This window comes from Panulirus ornatus, chromosome 59 (genome assembly GCF_036320965.1).
Source record: "Panulirus ornatus isolate Po-2019 chromosome 59, ASM3632096v1, whole genome shotgun sequence".
NCBI lineage: Eukaryota > Metazoa > Arthropoda > Malacostraca > Decapoda > Palinuridae > Panulirus > Panulirus ornatus.
Genome location: NC_092282.1, coordinates 7,160,528 through 7,180,704, shown reverse-complemented (window position 1 = coordinate 7,180,704; position 20,177 = coordinate 7,160,528). Strand labels below are relative to the sequence as shown.

The 20,177-nt window shown below is 46.5% G+C and overlaps 1 protein-coding gene across 1 annotated transcript in view; it reads right to left on the bottom strand.

Annotated features, from left to right (window-relative positions):
* LOC139767300 (uncharacterized) overlaps positions 1–18,007 on the bottom strand; it is a 161,908-nt gene extending 143,901 nt beyond the window's left edge. The window contains 1 exon segment of the mRNA XM_071696510.1: positions 17,792–18,007. Coding sequence (XP_071552611.1) covers positions 17,792–17,840 — 49 coding nt within the window. The 5' untranslated portion in view covers positions 17,841–18,007.
* Positions 18,008–20,177: the final 2,170 nt, after the last annotated feature.

The following is a 20,177-nucleotide window of genomic DNA, read 5'->3' as shown; positions in this document are numbered from 1 at the left end:
AGAGAGAGAGAGAGTCAAGCTGGAGGTAAGTGCTCTGAGTCAGTAATGGAGTTGGCAGTGAACATAAAGGTCTCAATTTTTTTTTCCCCCCTCCAGAGGTTTCTGTTTATGATGTAATACGCGTTCCCGTCACACCGTTGTTTGGGTTTATATATATATTTTTTTTATTGTGAGTTTGTAATGCTCAAGACCCCAACCCTTGCGACCTGGAGGCTGCAGTCCACAAGGGAGGAGGGTAAGGTAGACTCCTTTTATGGTGAGGTCTTTGAGAACTCTGTACTCCTTGCCGTCCACTGAGGACGGCCTCGTCGAAGTTAACTTGTCTGCTGGTAGTTAGTTGACAATTCCCTAACCTCCTCAACCCACCCTGTGCACGGCACACGCCCCCACTCCCAACCACACTCCCCCCGCCGCCACCACACACCTCTCCCTCCCTTCTCCCCTCACAACAAATCGCCGGGTCCAGTTCCTGGAACTATCATTGATTCTAGAGAATAATCACGGAGCAATTTACGGTCGGGTGCGTGGCCAGTAGGGGAGTTGGACCTGCGGGAGAGTGCGTGCAATGGCGAACGGGTAGGGTGTGTGGGACAGGAGGTAAAAGCTGGTGAGGAAAAAAAATAAAGGATGGAAGATTAGGAAAGGGAGGGTGTGTGTGTGTGTGTGGAAGAGAGAGAGAGAGAGAGAGAGAGAGAGAGAGAGAGAGAGAGAGAGAGAGAGAGAGAGAGAGAGAGAGAGAGAGAGAGAGAGAGAAGCCAGTTGTCATGAAAAACAAAACAATAGTGTTACTGAGGCCTAGATAGCGGCTGTGGAACCAGAGTTGGAGAGGGAATTTAAAAACTGTGTTGCCAGAGAATTAATGGAGGTAGGCCAGAAAAATGATCGAGCCGCCCGGGAGAAAAGATGACGTGTTGAAGTAGAATGATGGTGTTGCAGGGGAATATAATACTGTTGCAGGGAATATGATAGTGTTGCGTGGAATATAGATGTTGCAGGGGAATATAATAGTGTTGCAGGGAAATATAGCACTGTTGCAGGGAAATATGATAGTGTTGTAGAGGAATATGATAATGCTGCACGGGAACACATGTGTTGCATGGAATATGATAGTATTGTAGGGAATATAATAGTGTTTCAGGGGAATATGATAGTGTTGCAGGGGAGTATAATGTTGCAGGGAATCTAATACTATTGCGAGGGAGCATGAATGTCGCAGGAAATATAATTGTGTTGCTGAGAATGTAAGAGTTGCAGGGAAATATGATACTGTTGCATGGAATATGTTAGTGTTGCAGGGAATATAATAGTGTTGTGGAGAATATGATAGTGTTACTGAGGAATATAATAATACTGAATGGGATATGGTGTTGTTGAAAATATATTAGTGTTACAGTGGGTACAATATTGTGGGAGGGTATAATGGCGTTGCAGGGGAATATGATACTCTTGCTGGGAATATTATAGTATTGCAGGGAAGTATAATAGTATTGAAGGGGATATGACTATGTAAGAAATATATAAGTGTTACAGGGGGTGTAATGTTGTAGGGGATATAATAGTGTTGCAGGGGAATATAATAGTGTTTCAGGGTAATATCATAGTGTTCAAGGTATTATAGTAGTTTTGTATAGGAATTTTTTTTTGTAGAGGATATAATTGTGTTGAAAGGTATATGAATGTGTTTCTAGGAGTAGAGTTGTATTGCATGGCAATGTAATGCTGTTGGAGATGGTTGTCATGGTATTGTTGGGGTATAATGTTGTTCCACTGGAATACCATGGTATTTCAGGGAGATATATTAGTATACCAGGGGATTCTGGTAGTTCTGCGACGAGGATATGGTGTTGCATGGGAACACTGTAGAGTTGCAGTGGTATATAATAGTAATTGCTGGAGAATATGATGGTGTTTAGGGCTGTTATATGTTGCTGTTGCTTAGGAGTGTGATAGTGTTGCAACGGAAATAACAGTGTTGGAGAGATGTATAACAGTTGCTGCCGGGGAAATGGCAGTGTTGGAGTGATGTATAAGTGTTGCAAGAGAAAGAGTTGCCCATTAGCTTGCGTGTACCGTCAGCCTGGAGACGTGGCAGGCGAGATAACGATGGTTGGGGTCAGCTCCCAGACGCAGCCTGACCCGCCCCTCGCCACTAGAGATGGCTGGCTGACCTGGTCTCTCCCTCTCCCTCCTCCGGCGAGGCTCACACCCCATCATCCATCACGAGCCCAGGCAGGAAGGGTGATGAACGGTGCGCAGGAGGACTGGTGCGTTATTGGATTTATTGGGGGTGTCGACAGTTTAACGGCCATTGACCTCCTCGAGCACGACGATACGACCCGTGAGTAACGATGGTACGACCCCCAGGGCGCGAGTTTACTGGCCCTCGGTCACGTCGGGACGACCCTTGAGCACGACGATCGCACTACCCTCGAACACTACGGTACGACCCTTGAGCACGACGAAGGCACGTCCCTTGGGTACGATGGGCGCCCCCATCCACCTCAGACCCGACCCATCAGGAGCGTTATTAAGGGTCGTGCCATCGGGCGGGGTCCTCGCTCGTGTACCCGCCTCCCGCCACAGCTGTGAGGACAGGACACAGATGAAATGGCCCGGGATCTGGACACGCGCGCCGTCTGCATGCAAGACGTCTCATTAGGTCTCTCGGCGCTGGGGCGACCCGCGCGCCGTGCTCACACGACCGCCGCAGCGACCTCTCTACTTACAGAATCTGTTCAGTCTCGTGGTGACCTGCTTACACAGCCTGCTTAGTCTGTACGCCTCACTGGTGGAGAGAGAGAGAGAAGAGAGAGAGAGAGAGAGAGAGAGAGAGAGAGAGAGAGAGAGAGAGAGAGAGAATGATAACTAAAGGTTTATTGAATTCGAGCAGCCTAGGATTGAAAATGTACACAACAGAGACGGTGAGGCTAGGATGAAAGGCGTGGAGTTTAGGGGGGAGAGAGAGTTGAATACAGTCTTTACAGAAACACTGAGGTGGCACTCTACTGACGCTCACAGTGGTAAGGGCTTTTCTATACGAGCAGGGATGGATGGCCTCGCAGCGTTGGTGGTGTGGTACTGCAGCTCATGGAAAAAGGGATCTCTGGTGGCTGGAGGTGACGGTGGCGGGGACGGTTATAGTCGTTTCTTGCCGAACTGTCGGATTAGTTGATGGTTGGAGAGAGTCGGGAGAACCAATACGTTGGCGTAGTGTGTGACCGAGGATGATTCTACGTTCCCTCTCCTACAATGTAGTCGAGGGAGACAGCTATTGTCAACGGTGACGTCCTTGATAGAGTCGCCGACGTTGTCCCTTCGAGCAGGGACATTCGTCAGGAGGAGGAGGAGGAGGAGGAAGAAGAGGAGGCCATGGTATTAGGAAGCTGCTGGAAGTCCGGGAGAGGCTCCAGTGCCTGTGTCAAGCCTTGATCAAACACAAAACTTTCACCGAGGAAGGTTGGGAGGGGAAATGTCCCTTGGTGATGGCGTTGGGTCGTAACTCATTAACACTCCGTGCGTCTGTTGACGCCGACGTTGGGATACACATGAAGTGATCCAATCACCGGCGGGTGGCACTGACTGTCGGGGAGGAGCCTTATGTGATCACCTCAGGCAAGAACTCCATTTATAGAGTTTCACGTGTGTAACTAACTCGTCGGGGTTCAGTGCAGGGGGCTTTTAACCATGAGGTGATGTTAACTGCCTGGCGACCTGAAGATTCGCGCACAGGACTCAGGTGGTGTCGGGAGTGGAAAGTAGGCGGCTGGGTGGGGGGGGGATGTCAAGGTGAGGAAGTCTTCTCTGATGGTTGGTGGCGAAGTGGTAACTTGACCCGCTGCTTTCAGTGTCGAGGTTAGCGTTGTGGAGATGCAGGTCTCGGTGATGCGTTCGCTCCCACACAACGCCCGCTGCGATCCAGGACACGTCAGCTGGATGGGGTGGTGGTCCTCCCCCAGAATTCTCGGGGAAGAACTGGTGTTCAGGGCGTCCATGGTATGGTGCTGATGTAACGGTGTCCGTTCAGAGTGAACGTCATCCACGCTCAGCATTCCGTCCCAGGGTTACCGAACGATCAACTGTCCAGAGTGACGTATTGCGAAAGCGACGACGGGCCTTTACGTCTTCACGACTTGCTCCAGATGTTGGGCCATCATGGGTGTTGGCGACCATGAAACTGATGTGTGTGTGTGTGTGTGTGTGTGTGTGTGTGTGTGTCATTGCCTGCTGATACATACGGGGGTGAGGGGCCTTTTATATTCATGGTGCCACACACCCTTCCATTTCCATCACGCGGGTTGTATAAATTTTAGAGTAATATTCGTATTAGCCTGTACCACGAGTCCACAGATGTATATTTAAAGAAGTACTTCCTCTCTCTCTCTCTCTCTCTCATCCCTCCGTACATTTGTTTGCCTCAACTTCTTAGTGTGTGTTCTCCTGTTATGGATTCTCCTCTAACTTCAGAGAACTGTTCTATGATGGCTTCGTCAGGATGTAGGTGCTGTGTCTGCCCTTGGTCTTTTTTTCTCCCAGTGGAGTCAGGCAGAGGTCTCTCTCTCTCTCTCTCCAGCATTGACAACGTGGCTCCTCAGGAGTGGAGACCAGACTATTGCGGCGTGTTCCACGCACGTAAACATCTTCCCAAACGTTTCATTGCCCATTTACCCGACAGCGATGTTGACGCTGTGCCTGTGTACGTGACCTTGAGTGGTGGAGTCTCCCTCACCCAGGTATAAATCCCCTCCCCCCGGTCTAAGGTGTTGTTGTTGTTGCTTCAGGAATTCAACAGAAAGAACATTGTAATCGATAACATAGCTAGACTCCCGTAGCGGCCTTCATGTACGACCGCCACACGGTCGTTGTTGGTGTGCGCGAGTGTTTATGTCACCGCCAACTGCCCCTCGTCACGCACCACGGCTCGCAACACCACAGCCGCCACCCACACCACCACCAGCCTCCCCTCCTCACACCACCGACGCACCTGTGAGCACCAGGTATGGGGGGGTCTTATCATCACCCCGGCCGACCCTCGAACTCTCAGAATATTTTCAGATCGACACTTTTCAGCATCCTCAACTTTACCTCGTGGAACATCGCTTATTTTGTTCATCTTTCTGCCCCATGAAAGAGATCCTGGGATTGTATGATATATATATATATATATATATATATATATATATATATATATATATATATATATATATATATATATATATTTAATCGCCGTCTGCCGCGTTAGCGAGGTATCGCAAGAAAACAGACGAGGAATGGCCATCCCGCCCTCATACACATGTACATACATAAACGCCCACACACGCACATACTTGCTGCCTTCATCCATTTCCGTTGCCACCCAGTCGCACACGAAATAGAATTCCCCCTCCAGCGAGGCAGCTCCCAGGGAACACGGTCCACCGATCATCATTATGTCACCGCTCTCATGTAGCGCTTCAAGATGCGTATCATCTTGGGGCTAACCGTGAGATCTTGCTGTAAGAAGCGATACAGAGACCTCATGGCCGGCATTCCTCGCTGCTGGGTACTGCGGGGTTCGGTGCCGTGTCACTGCACTCGTGAGGCAGACCAGCTGGTAGTGCCTCGGTTACTGAAGTTTCCTACCGGACGCGACCGTTCGCTCAGATATCATTATGTCCACCGGGGTCGAGGATAATGGCCTGGCTTGATGGTTCGAGAGAGAGAGAGAGAGAGAGAGAGAGAGAGAGAGAGAGAGAGAGAGAGAGAGAGAGAGAGAGAGAGAGAGCACTACTGTCCGACTCTATCCCCCTTCGCTAATGCAGCAGAAGAGGCAACAGTAGCACAGTATTACTTAGCCATCAACCCTTCGCTCCATGACAACTGTGAGGCGGGGGAAGGGGATGAGGATAAGCAAACAAGCAGCCACTTTGACTACACTCTGGTTGGTAACAGAGAGATGGAAGTCGGCCATCCCAGATATAGTGACCCCTCAAATTATGACTGATAACCCAGCATTATTGTGTGGTTATACCGTCTGTAACGCTGTTGCAGGTAGTAGACCACTTTTGCCACGTTCCCAAGACTATCATCTGATAATGTTGAATCGTAGTATGATTGTTATGGTTGGCAGTACTGCTTTGCGGTGGGGGTGGGGTGGTGGGTCGAAATTGGTAACAGTGCTTTAGGGGCTTTGTTTACCTTCAGCCAATGCAATAATGGCCGATGGTGGCGTCAGTGAACCATGTTAGTTTGTTTTCCATGTCTGAAGTCTAATTAAATACACGAAATGTTTATTAATTTGAGTGACGACAAGTCGGTGGGGTTTGCTGGTGGGTGGACAGCCTGCTTTGAGGATAAGAGGTGAGGTACCACATAACAGCCTTGTAACCCACCGCCGTGGTTGACAGCCATCACCTCCAGGTTACGGATCCGGAGGTGACGTAGGATATGGGTCTCCAGTCAACCGACCCCCCCTCAAGCTGACGGTTTATGGCATCCAGGCACGACTACCCGCGCTGGACTAGACTAGGTGTCGCTCGGGCTCTTGCGTAGTGTATGTCTGTATCTGGTCCAGCTGATCCTGGTTGTAATGGACCTGTCTGTAATTAACCATTTGTACTCTACAGGGAGGGAGAGTTGTACACTCCTGGGGGCCCCATCTGTGTGAGTGTGTGTGTAGCGAACCAAGTCAGCTTGGGCCTCGCTAAGCCGCCATCGATCTGCAGGAGGCTAAAAGCACACCCGCTCCCCCGCAGTCCACAGAGAACCAAATGCAGGCAGGGAGGATACCCTTCAACACGAGTCCATGTAAAGCCCCGCAGCGACGGCAGAGTTTTCCTATTTTTAATGTCGACGGCTTGAGCCGAGGCTCGGCCGGGGGGGAAGCCCTCATCGAGCAATGAATGAGGCGATGAGGGGAAAAAAATGGCTCAGGGATTAAAGAAGAAAAAGGGAAGACTAATCAAAGAGTTTTTGAGACAGTAGAAAACGTGCATTTACTCTTTTTTCCTCCCCCCTTTAAGCTTCGACGTTATATTCCCCGGCTAATCTGGGTAATGCGAGAGTCTTGTGTCATAACTTACCCCGGATGATTTACGTCGTTAATTACGTACCCGGTGTGTGTGTGCTCTAATGGCCGGGCCGGGGAGGTTGTTACGGAGAGGCTGCTCCTTCGTGTGGGGTACTGTGGGTGGTGGGGTTGGTTGGGTGTGGGGGGGATATAGGGAGTTCCGTTCTCACCACCTGCAGGAGGAGGACCAGGTTTGGGTAGTCTGTCCTCACCACCTGTACATGAACCAGACACACCCCCCGTCGCCTGCTCTGGAATGCTCGTCCCAGCACCCTCAGGGATACCGAGACGAGACGCAGAGCATGAAACCCGTGTGTAAGACCCTCGTCTTGCACCACTACCCAAAGGAAGTGTATCATTAACCATAAGCCCACTTTACACATCCCACATTCCCACGATGCCCATCACTTTCTCGACGTGTGATTGCCCTCTGGGATTGTCTTAATTACATTCAATTATTAGATTGCTATAATAATGGCTTTTCAGTTGCATCCTTCAGTATACGGGTCTAGTGTAAACAGTAACTGTTTCTGTAGAAGAACTAGAGTGAACTGGATTAGCCTAACAGGCTGGTGGTAACCGTAGCCTCGTAGGACCAGATATTAGATTATAAGGATGCTTCAGTGGATTGTTTAAATGTATGTCTTGTTCACTCCATCATAAGGCTTTGTTATGGATGGGCTAGATATGTCTTGATTCGTCCCTGTACATATGATATAGGTATGGTGAATACCTCCCCAAGGTAAGACGCGTTATACATGAATTCAAAGGGATTTCATGGTAGTTCATTGGCTCAAATGTCTAGCTGATAATGTCGAGGCGTAGAAAAATGCTTCAGCTGGTAGTGTGGGGGTGTAGAACACGGCACAGGTATGTGGACACATAGCTCAGCTGGCGGGACCAGGATGGGGCTATAGAAGAAAGTGACCCGCTGGCCTTGTTACCTGGCAGCTGGAGCCTCTCTCTCTCTCTCTCTCTCTCTCTCTCTCTCTCTCTCTCTCTCTCTCTCTCTCTCTCTCGGGTGACATGTGGTCATGAATTTTCGAAGTTGTGACAGCAAACAAAAGAAATTTATATTTCCATAAGCATTTTCTCCCCCTGCTGCCGTCTTTGGAGACCAAATTCACTAATTGTTACGTGAGGTGTGACGTGTGTGTGTGTGTGTGTGTGTGTGTGTGTGTGTGTGTGTGTGTGTGTGTGCGTGTGTGTTGGTGTTGACCAAACAGACGGCCAGTAAATGTTCGGCTCCTTGGGTACGACGGTACGACCGTATGTATGATGAGCACGACGGAACGACCTTTGGTCAGGGGGGGTGGTCGGGGATCGTCGTGGCGTCGTCGTGCTCAAGGGTGTAATTGTAATGTAATGGCGCGGCTACACAAGCAGGGAGCTGTCCGGAGCAGAATCCAAAACCTTTTTAAGAGGGAAAGAAAACCAGCACTTTGAAGGCAACCGGATCCAATTTCGAAGTCAGACTCGTGGGTGGACTTGACAAGACAGATGGCGTTATTAGACTTGATTCTACATCGTATGTAGAATTCGATCCTTCCGATTCCTGGTCTAATCGGATTATAATCATTCAGAAGAAGAGAATTTAAGAGCATCCGACCAGGACTCAGAATCTTGTACGAGGCAGTGTTAGGTACTTGTGTAAGGTGGGGCTTCCAGGAGATGGTAGATACTAAAGCGATGCCAGGTACGTTCGTCGCCTTCAGTAGTGGAGTTAAGAGGTTCGTCAGAAGCGGCGGGAAAGTCGTGAGCGGTTTCAGAAGGGGAGATGAGCAGGTGTTGGGTCGTGATGGGACTCGATCTTGACCAGGTTGCGTCTGCCTTACTGGGGGGAGGAGGGGTGCTTCGTGTTACATCATTCTGAGGGAAAATTTTTATCCCGAATCAAGCATACATTACCGCAGGTAGTTCACGAAGTGATATATATATGTATATATATATATATATATATATATATATATATATATATATATATATATATATATATATATATATATATATATATATATTTGCTGGTCTATAACGAGAGGGAAGACCTGGCGGTGGGTCCCTGTGAGTGGGACCAGTAGGAGCGGGGGTGCTGAGCCGGGTGCTCCCGGTATCGGCTGGGAACAGCAGCAGTAAGAGAAAGGTATTGCCTAACGTTAGCCTTGGTACAGTAGTCCACACACACACACACACACAAACAGCCAGGGGAAAAAAGTCTTGTCTTTGCATCGAACATGATGGCTCAGGTGGCCTTTGGCTACAGAGTCAGGAGACTACTATATAAGGGTGACCGTTTTATGGATGTGGCTGGGAGATAAAGTGGGTTATCACGTAAAATTGATAGCAGTAAGGATATGGCAGTTACACTGTGGCGGTCGCTATACAGAAGTAATATTTATATACAGGTAGCCGTACTAGCGAGGTGACTGTTGGTTGGTGATGGTCGCATTGTAGATGACCTTTATAGAGAAGTCGTTGCTACACAGGACTGGCCGCCATGTGGGTATAACTCATAGAGAAATGGTTTGTACGTGAACACACTTTATATAGAAGTGGCGTATCACAGCGTTTATGGAGGTGGTTTGGCTGAGGGAGTCGACGTGAACGCCCTTTATATAGAAGTGGCGCATCACAGCGTTTATGAAGGTGGTTTGGCTGAGGGAGTCGACGTGAACGCCCTTTATATAGAAGTGGCGTGAAGGTGGTTTGGCTGACGGAGTCGACCGCTGACGGAGGTGTCCATCAGCGCGAAACGTCACCGTAGTCGAGGGATGCACAACACAAAGCCGGGCGGCCTTACTACGCCAGGACGGTACGATATTGATCACCTCCTCGTTTACCTCAGTCATTAGCGAGCTGTGCCGAGCCTTACGGGGGCTGAGAGACTCGTGCCTCACGTGGCCAGGGGAAGGAGGGAGGCACGAGGAAGACTGAAGTATCTGACCCTACGCCGGGAGGCGACGGTACCTCCTGACGACGAGCTGTATATCACAGTAAGAGACCAACTTCAACTAGGGACTGTTCGGTTGGGTAGGGACCTTTCTATACAAGGGGATAGTACGGTGACAAGGGACATTCCCTTCCCCCGGTTGTGCCGTTCCTTGGGTGTAGCGAAGGTCGGGTACCTCCTGCACCCGGCCTGAAAAGTTTTCCTAGAGTGCCTGGGTGTGGCATGGCAAGTTTTGCCCACCACCGGGAGCGCAGTACCGAGGTGAGACACACGTTGGTTGGAACACCTGCTTGGCTCCGGTAAAACATGAACCGTAACGACCATGCTCAGAAATGGTGTTGAGGAATTGATAGAGGAAAATTTCGCTGGATTCTTGACGTCGTATTTAGCCGTTCATGGTAGACAAGGAAAGGCAGGGGTGGTTGACAAATGCAACGAGAAGGAGAGGCACAATACGAGCAAAATGTTAAGTAATTAAGGTACATAACGAATTACATGTGAGGAGGAGAAGAAACTTAATTACAGAACTGTTGGAGCAGCTAAGTGTGACCGGGTCCAACAAGAACTTAGTCCAACACTTTGCATTAAGCCCCGCCTCTTAACTTACTTCCGAAAATCATATCGAGGATTAAGATATTAAGGCAATAATGATTACGAAAATTACAAGTTTAGATATCAGTTAGTCCAAAGAGGGTGATTTGATAAAACAAAAGATTAAAAAAATAAAAGATAGGGGGAGTGGTGGACAAATCGATGAGACAAATGTAAACAAAGAGAGGGAGGGAACATGGCGAGGTGGTCGGTCGGGCCAACCGTGGACACTTTCACTGTGGAGCCGACCAGCAGGGGCGCGCTAGCACTGCCCCGCATATTAACCGACACCGCCCAGTCTACTACACTAGGACAGTGAAGGGACGAGTCGAAGTTGCCTACCTACGAATACCTGCAACGGGATTTTCAGCCTAGGAGAGTTAGGGCGTTGTGTTCAAAGCGAGTGAGGAAGTTGTAGGCAAGTACGCTTCACAAGTCACCTGTGCAGACAGCATCTTTTATGTGGGACAACGAAAAACCTTCTTGAGCGACTAACTAATTTTAAGGTCATGTAATCATTAGCTTACTGAGCAACAAACCGTATTGAGGAACCTGTATATTGAGGGATTTGTTTTTCCTGAGCTTCATCTGCTTTACCAACCTCAACATCCAATCTATCCTCAGTAAATTGCTCCTTTTTTACTTCCCCCTAGTCATTCTCCTGGTATTATGCGGGTGGAACAGTTTTTGATATTTGATTTTGAACTGTAGTAGCTATATCCTATCCTGAAATATCTATAATTCAGGGTAAAGTTAAGATGGAAAAGCGTAGATGAATCATGCTCTGTGGTCGTGCACAGTGGTCGTCCCGTCGTGCATAGTGGTCGTCCCGTCGTGCACAGTGGTCGTTCCGTCGTGCACAGTGGTCGTTCCGTCGTGCACAGTGGTCGTCCCGTCGTGCACCGTGGTCGTACCGTCGTGCACAGTAGTCGCACCTCAGGGGTTTGAACTGTTGTGCTCAGGGGGTCGTGCTAGGCCGCATATGGGGTCGTTCCGTCGTTCTCCTGGAGTAAGACGGTTTTAGACGAATTTCTATTCACATTTTTTTTTCAGCTCTCAAAATTCAGACTGTTTTCCAGGTTGCCCATCAACCTTACCTTTCTAATTCAGTCGGAGGAGTTATCACATGAAATAATTATTACTCATTTTACCTTTATGTTTGTACCAATAAATGGAAATATGAGATGACTAAGTTTACCCATGTTGTAAGTTAATATAAGCATCGTGCATCTTTCATAGGAGCTATCTGGGCTTTTTCTGTTTAATAATAGCTTGAAATTTCTATTACCGTCTCGAGCCAAGGGTAAGCAATGCGTGCCGGTTCGACCTGGTATGTTCTGTGAGGCTAGGAACGAGCGTAGCGTGAAGACAGGATCTATAGTTCATACGTGTAATTACTTAATGAGACGGTGTGTGTGTGTGTGTGTGGGAGAGAGAGAGAGAGAGAGAGAGAGAGAGAGAGAGAGAGAGAGAGAGAGAGAGAGAGAGAGAGAGAGAGAGTTCTGCTCCTCCCTCCACCTGCTGGGTGTTGGGGAGGTGGGAGTCTGGCCTGACCATCTGCCTTACTTGAAGTAATCAGACCGTTGCCAAGGTAACAACGTGCAGAGGTTGTGTATTCTTCCTTTAACGCTGTGGGTGCTACGCGCTGGCCCTGCCTCACTGCAGGTAAAGTACTCCTCGTCATCATGTCTATCTGTAGGGAGGAGTGGTTCCCTTTTTGCTTGACTTCTCACGACTTATCAACAGTCAGTTCTCGAATCTTTAATTTTGTGCAGGGTATAGTTAAGACGGCCTTTGACGTGAGCCGTAAGAGTGTAGCGAAGATGAATGTTTGAGGTCTGACGTGGATTCATGGCTATGGCGGTTATAGTGAAGATGCTTATGGTGGTGGTTGCCCTCATACTGAGCACCAAATTGTCAGGGGGGGAAACCACTGCATTCCCTCGGGAGCGCTGCCGATTCGAGAGTACTTCGTTAATGCATCTGTCTCTTCCTCATCAGATTTCATACACCCTCAGCGGGTGGGCTGATGAAACACTAGATCAAAAAAGAACTGTGAGTTTAACTTTTCTTGGGGACGTGTGCACACCGATGCATCAGGCACACCACAGCTTTTTTTTTTATGTTGAAGGTTCCAGTCACAGACAGAAGTCCACATCAAGCCCGGGCCTTAATTGAAATGTGGAGAGAATCATGAAAAGGAAAAAGAGAAGACAAGGGAAAGTATTCACGAACTTTTGAGAAAGTGAAAGACCTGTCTTTTGAAATGCGTCTGGTCATAATTATTGGGAGAGACATGAGAAGTTAGAGAGTTCCAAAGCTTCGACGTGTAGGGAAAGAAGCAGGTATCAAAACGGCCCACCCTTTTGTCTACCATGTAGATCTACGGCGTCTATGCCTCATCGCGAACTGACCTAACATATACTCTGTAGTACAGTGATATGGCCTTTTGTATAATTTTCATGAAGCTTCTCCTTTGAATCCAGTTTTGTTGAATTTTTCAGTAGTAGTTTCGTTTCTTCTTTTCGTAATTGCGGTCAAAATCTAAGAATAAACATTCGTCATTTCCACAGACGATTTTTTCGTTGACGTCACGATTTCTGATCACATGTCCGCACGCCAAAGTCACACTGGCGGCGGAAATCACTCGAACGGAATAAACAGGAAAGGCGTCCCCGTTAAAGAAGGATTTCGTCGCCTTTTTTAATGTACTCCTGAAAATGTAACGTGAAATCAAGTCAGGACATTGTCCTCCCATGGATGTATAGGTGTCATGTAACTCTTTAAAAAGGGAAGGAGGAATTTGTTTGTGTACCACATGACGGAAATCCCCAGCCTTGGTGTCAACACTACCTACCATCATCCACTTCCTCGAAATAATTCCAATCAGATTTTCGTTTCCTTTAGCTTTGAAATGTTTGACTCTTTCTATATTTTATTTATCCATTTATTTAAAAAAAAAAAGTCCTGTCGGGATTTATTTTAGAGAATATTCTCTTAAATAGAACCATTATTTAGGTATACATATTCCCCCTGACCGAAGACAGATTTTCTCGTAATAACAACACTGAATAACCTGCTTTAGTCTACTCAGTACGACATGGCTGGCTCTCTCGGTCAAAACGATAGGAGCTCTTTTGCTCCAGCCTGGCCTTACTACGAGGAACCTGCTGGGATCGCCTCTAACCATAACAAGAATGTGTTGGGATCACCAATATTTCTCTACGTGTTTGAGGGGTGGTGTACCTGTAGCCTTTTCTACTCTAGTTTCCATCTCACATCTAAAAAAAAATCTGCGATTAATCTTTTTTTTTATCCTGAATAGATTTTTTATGTTTAGAATTTTTGTTAAAATGATATTCCATGTCCTTTCCCACCAGCGGTGATGGACGGGGAGGAGGGAGGGGGTCGTCTTGTGTAGAAACTTAAGTCATGTGTGTGCGAGTTGATGCATGCGATGGCTCTCATGGTCTGGTTGGGTCATTAGCTCGCGACTTATATAATCATGGCATATTAGTCTTTGTTACAATGCATATGGTTGGTTTTTTTTTATTTACTCCGAATGTTGACCTCGTTTATCACATCATTTATCATTCCTCTATGATAATACCAGTGGTCACAAGATGGTGCTTATTACTTTTATGCCATGATTTGTTTACGTTTTAGTTTAAATGTCGAAATTTCTTTTCCTACACGGTAAGAAGAATTTTATTGATAATCATACTATGTACACGACACAGTAATCACTTTTTATGAACAGAATGTCGAAAATGATAAACTATAAACCGTCTCATAAATCAACTGTATCGTCTCATATTTTAGCATTCGCAGAACAGACATGCAAATCACCCGTCCAGTTGGCAAATGATGTGCCTTGCTTGCTACCTGCTGATTTCTATGAGGCTCCCTGCATACTTTGGGGGTCACGAGCCGTCATATCTGCTGCCAGACATCGCCAACTGGCCCCAGAGCCCTGAACTCCCACCAGCACGAAGCTGCGAATCTTTGGCTTATGATAACACTTTAAAAAGGTCGAGTGTAAAAGCTCGGTCATCGTAACCTAAGGTCGTGCTTGAGGGTTTATACCGCCAGCTCGAGGGTCGTACCGCCGTGCTCGAGGGTCGTAACCGTACCCAATGACGGTGTAGTCGTGCTCAAGGGTCTTACACTCGTGCCTTAAAGTCGTCACGCCGTCACGAAAAGGAATACACGAAATCCTGAGCGCTTTCGCGTATTACCACATCTTCAGAGGACTCTGTAAATTATTCCTCTGAAGAAGTGGCAATACTCGAAAGTGCTTGGTCTTTTGCTGTGTGTATTCCTTAGTATTCCTTTATGTGTGTGTGTGTGTGTGTGTGTGTGTGTGTGTGTTAAAGTATACAGACTTGAACTCTGTATTGCTACCTTAAAAAAATTAAGTACTGCGAGTATAGACTTTATGAGGTGACGCCAGTGGCAGAGCTTCTGGTAAACATTAGATTCTTTACCTCGATACCACAAATAGAACCAACCAGCGAATCTCCAGCCTCGGGATAATGGTATCTGACTCACTTTCTCTTTTCTTTATTCCAAGATAGTATTTTAAAAGTCATGGAATACAGTTGTTGACACCAAAATATACAATTCTCATCTAATCAACCTTCAGTTAGTCATTAAAGGAGATAAACTGTTTAATATCACGTACGCTGGAGCCGTAATTAGTGGCAGGAGCAACAATGTGGCGGAATAAGCAGTTTATTATTATCAAATGCAAAATATCTCATGATTTAAATTCAAAGGGTACAGACTGAAACCAAAGGGTACAGACTGAAACCTGAGGGTATAGATTGAAATCTGAAGGTATAGATTGAAACCAGAGGGTGGAGATTGAAACCGGACGGTGTAGATTGAAACCAGAGGGTATGGATTGAAACCAAAGGGGTATAGACTGAAACCAGAGGGTGTAGATTGAAACCAGAGGGTATAGATTGAAACCAAAGGGGTATAGACTGAAACCAGAGGGTGTAGATTGAAACCAAAGGATACAGAGTGAAATCAGAGGGTGTGGATTGAAACCAGAGTGTATAAATTGAAGCCAAGGGAAGTAGACTGAAACCAAAGGGTATAGATTTGACGTGGATCAGATTACCTAAGGTTACGTCAACACTCGGAACACTACCAGAACCAACCCAGGGATTTCATAGCGCCAAGATCCATCAACATGAAGATACAGTCAGTACTTAACACCAGTTACCTTATTATCACCACCCTCGTCTGGGAGTGTGATAAAATAGTACCTCAGAGTCTCCCCATAAGTACGTACTATGATTTTATAACTTTAGATGAATTAATGACTTTGTGAATCTCTCTCTCTCTCTCTCTCTCTCTCTCTCTCTCTCTCTCTCTCTCTCTCTCTCTCTCTCTCTCTCTCTCTCTCTCCCAAATGGCGTCCTAACTACGTCCCATCGTTGTATACCAACTGACTGTTATACTTCTTTCTTGTGCCTCTCCTGATGATATGATTACTACACGAAAGTGCACTTGGGAACTTATCGTGTTTCATTTTCCCGTGGACTCATAGGAATATATATATATGTGTGTGTGTGTGTGTGTGTGTGTGTGTTTACCAAATGGCGTCCTAGCTTCGTCTCTTCGATGTATATCAAGTGACTTATATTTCTCTCTTGTGTCTCCCCTGATGATGTGATTATTACACGAAAGTGCACTTGGGAACTTATCGTGTTTCATTTCTTCGTGGACTCATAGGAATATATATATATATATATATATATATATATATATATATATATATATATATATATATATATATATATATATATATATATACATATATATTCTGATTTTATTAGCATCTAGAAATTTTCTTGTCTCGACCAGTTTTAAACTCGAGGTGTTGTTGGCACCTGCAACCCACGAAGATCCAGGCAATGTTAAGTGTATAATCCTCTCGCCCCAAGTTTGTAAATTGATTCTCAGTTGTGTCATTCCTCAGAGGTTGGGGGAAGGACGCGGGCGTCTCTTATCACCACGAACCAGTCCAATCCAGCCGGGAGGCACTGATGATAACCCCTCCAGCGATTGTAACAGTGTTACAGGTCTGTGTGTCTTCGAAAAAAAAAAAAAAATACAATTGTGCGAGTGTATTTCATATCAAAAGAAAACGGATGGAGCCATTGCGTCACCGACATATGCATGTTGTATTGAATGGCCTTCGACTGCTGGGTGGCCGATACTTCAGAAATTGTTACATGTAAAATACGACTTTTTTTTCTTCCTTTCTTGTACTTGTTCGCCGTTTCCCGGGTTTGTGAGGCAGCGCCAGGAATAGACGAGGGGGAAAAGGCCTTCATTCTCTCACATCCATGCTGCCATGTGTAGTCTACGGCTCCTCCCTGTGAACACTTGAATCAAACGACCCGACTCGAGCCGGTGACATCGTACATCGACATTTTCATTTTCATATTTTTTTTTTCCCTCTCCTCCTTAGCAGCGTAAGGCCGTATTGGCCGGGGAGCATAGCAAGGATTCTTAGACTGTGAACTGAAGTATATCACCAACACATTAGATGAAGTATTTTGTTGATTTTGCTTTTCTTGGTTACCAGACCTCCATAAACCCGAGGCAGATATGACTATCTAACAAGAGACCTCAGCGACAACTGACTTTTCCTGCTTCTGTGAATGAACCTGACGACATGTAGGTAGACGTGCCTCTTAAAGAAAATTTCCTCTCTCGGCCTAGCCGGCGGAGGCCAGTGTGTGTGTGTGTGTGTGTGTGTGTGTGTGTGCACTGCAGCCATTCATAAATGATGTGTTGGCCAAAGTTCCGCGACTATACCCGTGGTTGGAAACCCAACACCTGGACCCCAGCGTTAGAATAACTCGTTTAAGTTAATACGTCCGCTGGTCCAGTGTCACACTAGCTCGCTATGCCTCAACACGAACTTTTTAAAGATGTTTTTAAAGTTTCTTATTTTCTTTCTCTCTCTTACATCACGAAGTTGTTATTTTTCGTTTGCTTTTCGTGAGGCCAGTTGAGTTCATACGATATCCACGCACTACCTGAAGACGGAGGTCGATAGTGTGTGCAGTTCAGAATCCTAGAGACAGAAATCTGTGTAGGTAATTGCTCTTGGCGTTAATCATTACATACCACACACACCCACACCCACACCCACACACACACACACACACGACTAATCGTCTCACCTGTTATGCTGAAGAACAGCAGACACTCGAAGGGGCTGAGCCTGCCCATGTCTCGAGTCCTACTCGAGCCTTGTACTACAACACCACCGGGTAACTTATCCTCAGACGCACGCACGCATACACACACACACACCGACTACAGATCCCGACGCGGCTTCGGGGTATCGAGAGCGCGCAGTGTTGTCTGCACGGTGTCCAGCCAGAGACTGGCGTGTGGATCCCCTCCCCACACTTATATGACCCCGCACACCACCAACCACACTACACACTCTGACTTTACCATCAGAATTACTGCCTCCGGGTATCTCCCGACCACGTCAAGTCGAACATAGTTATATAACCCTCATGGATATACCTGCTCAGCGTTCGGGACAGCTCGTCTTCGACGCCCAGGGCAAGAGAATCATTCCCGTCCTGGGTACTGATGCGGTCATCCACCACGCCAACCGGAGTGCCATAGCTGGTGGCCCACTCCTCCAGCACACCGCCAGGTTCGTCTGTTGTGCTGACCCCCAACCTGACCCACTTGCTGCTGTTCCAAGTTATTCCTTTTAACTCCTTAATTCCGAATTCCAGACGGTAATATGTAAATGTTTAAGTCAAGTGAAGTTTCTTTTTATCAATCATGCCGTATCCATGAAACGGGGAATTGCATACCAGAAAAGCAACAAGAAAAGACAGAAATGCAGCCGTTGTTTTCATGATATCGTGCGGTATGTTAGTTTATGTTTGAAATCATAAAGCATGATGGTGTGAATACCGCGCGACCCATGACCCTAATGTCAGCACTGAGTGTTCTATGTGACCGTAGACATCACATGAGAGGGATCTGCCTTGTATGAGTGCTGTGTGCTCCATGTGATAGGCCACCATACGAAAGGTATCTCTAGGGTGATCGCTCCTTGGAACCAGACATTACATGAAAGGCATCTCCCCAGTATGAGTAGTGTATGTAACTGTAAACATTACATGAAAGGCATCTCCCCAGTATGAGTAGTGTATGTAACTGTGAACATTACATGAAAGGCATCTCCCCAGTATGAGTAGTGTATGTAACTGGAAACATTACATGAAAGGCATCTCCCCAGTATGAGTAGTGTATGTAACTGTGAACATTACATGAAAGGCATCTCTCCGGTATGAGTAGTTTATGTAACTGTAAACATTACATGAAAGGCATCTCCCCAGTATGAGTAGTGTATGTAACTGTAAACATTACATGAAAGGCATCTCTCCAGTATGAGTAGTGTATGTAACTGTAAACATTACATGAAAGGCATCTCCCCACTATTAGTATTTTGTGTAACTGTGAACATTACATGTAGGGCATCTCCCCTCTGTGTGTGTGGCCTCCATGTGACTGAACACCTTACCAGCGAGACATCTCCCAGGTTTGGATTCCCAGGTGGCGTTTAGCCTCAGGTGTTTAGATCGTGTCTAGAGTGTGGAGGTGGAGGACCACAGCAGCACTGGGTCTTCCAGGTAGCAATAGAGTACCTCCACTAAGGACCAGAATGTAACAGCTTCTTAGGGTTCACTTTACGGAGTCTAGAACTCTAGCTTCCCATATACCCGGAACATTGGTTCGAGTCCTCGTCAGCACCCCACAACTGCCATAGTCCTGCCATACAGTTTTGATGATAAGTATGGGTAATTACAGTCTCATAGAAATTCTTACGGTAGATCTTTGTTCTCTGAAGAAAATTATACTTTTTTCCAGGGTGTTCAGAAGGGAGGTGGCGTGAGGATGCTGCCGGAGTTGTGTGTAGGAGGAGCAGGTGTTACACAGGTGAGGGGCCTCTGATTACGCTGTAATGATCACTTATTGAGTACCACACTGCGGAGGGAACTCTCACACTAGTGGGGCGCCCATCTCTTGAAATTCCTACTTTCAAAAAAAAAAAAAAATATTTTTAAACTTTATGCTGTCCACAATTACTACAACCTGGCTCATTTTACTCCGTTCGTCCACCAGTCTTGTACTATAAAAATACTTCTTTACTTCTTTTTTTAACAAGTTTCAACGTTATTTAGTTAACTTTGTTAGTTAATTTAGTTTATTTCATTTGTCTTCCCCCCGCCACTTCTGGAGAGCTGGTCACTGTCTGCGTCAGCACTCTGGTTCAAGAACTTTAAATTTTGATCAAGTCATCCCGTGGTCTTCTGTCTTTCATGATGGATGCATTTGTGGCTTCTAACCTTTCACTTTAACTCGCCTTTTTTACTTCTGGCAACTTTTTTGTTGTCCTCCTCTAGACCTTCTCTGTTATTTCTCTGTGAGTCCTTAAGTGAGTTGACCAGACCTGAGAAACTTAATGTAGGATGTGGACAACTTTCTGAGTATTTTCTTATCCATGTACTTCTAGAGTTACTCTGATACTTGCCA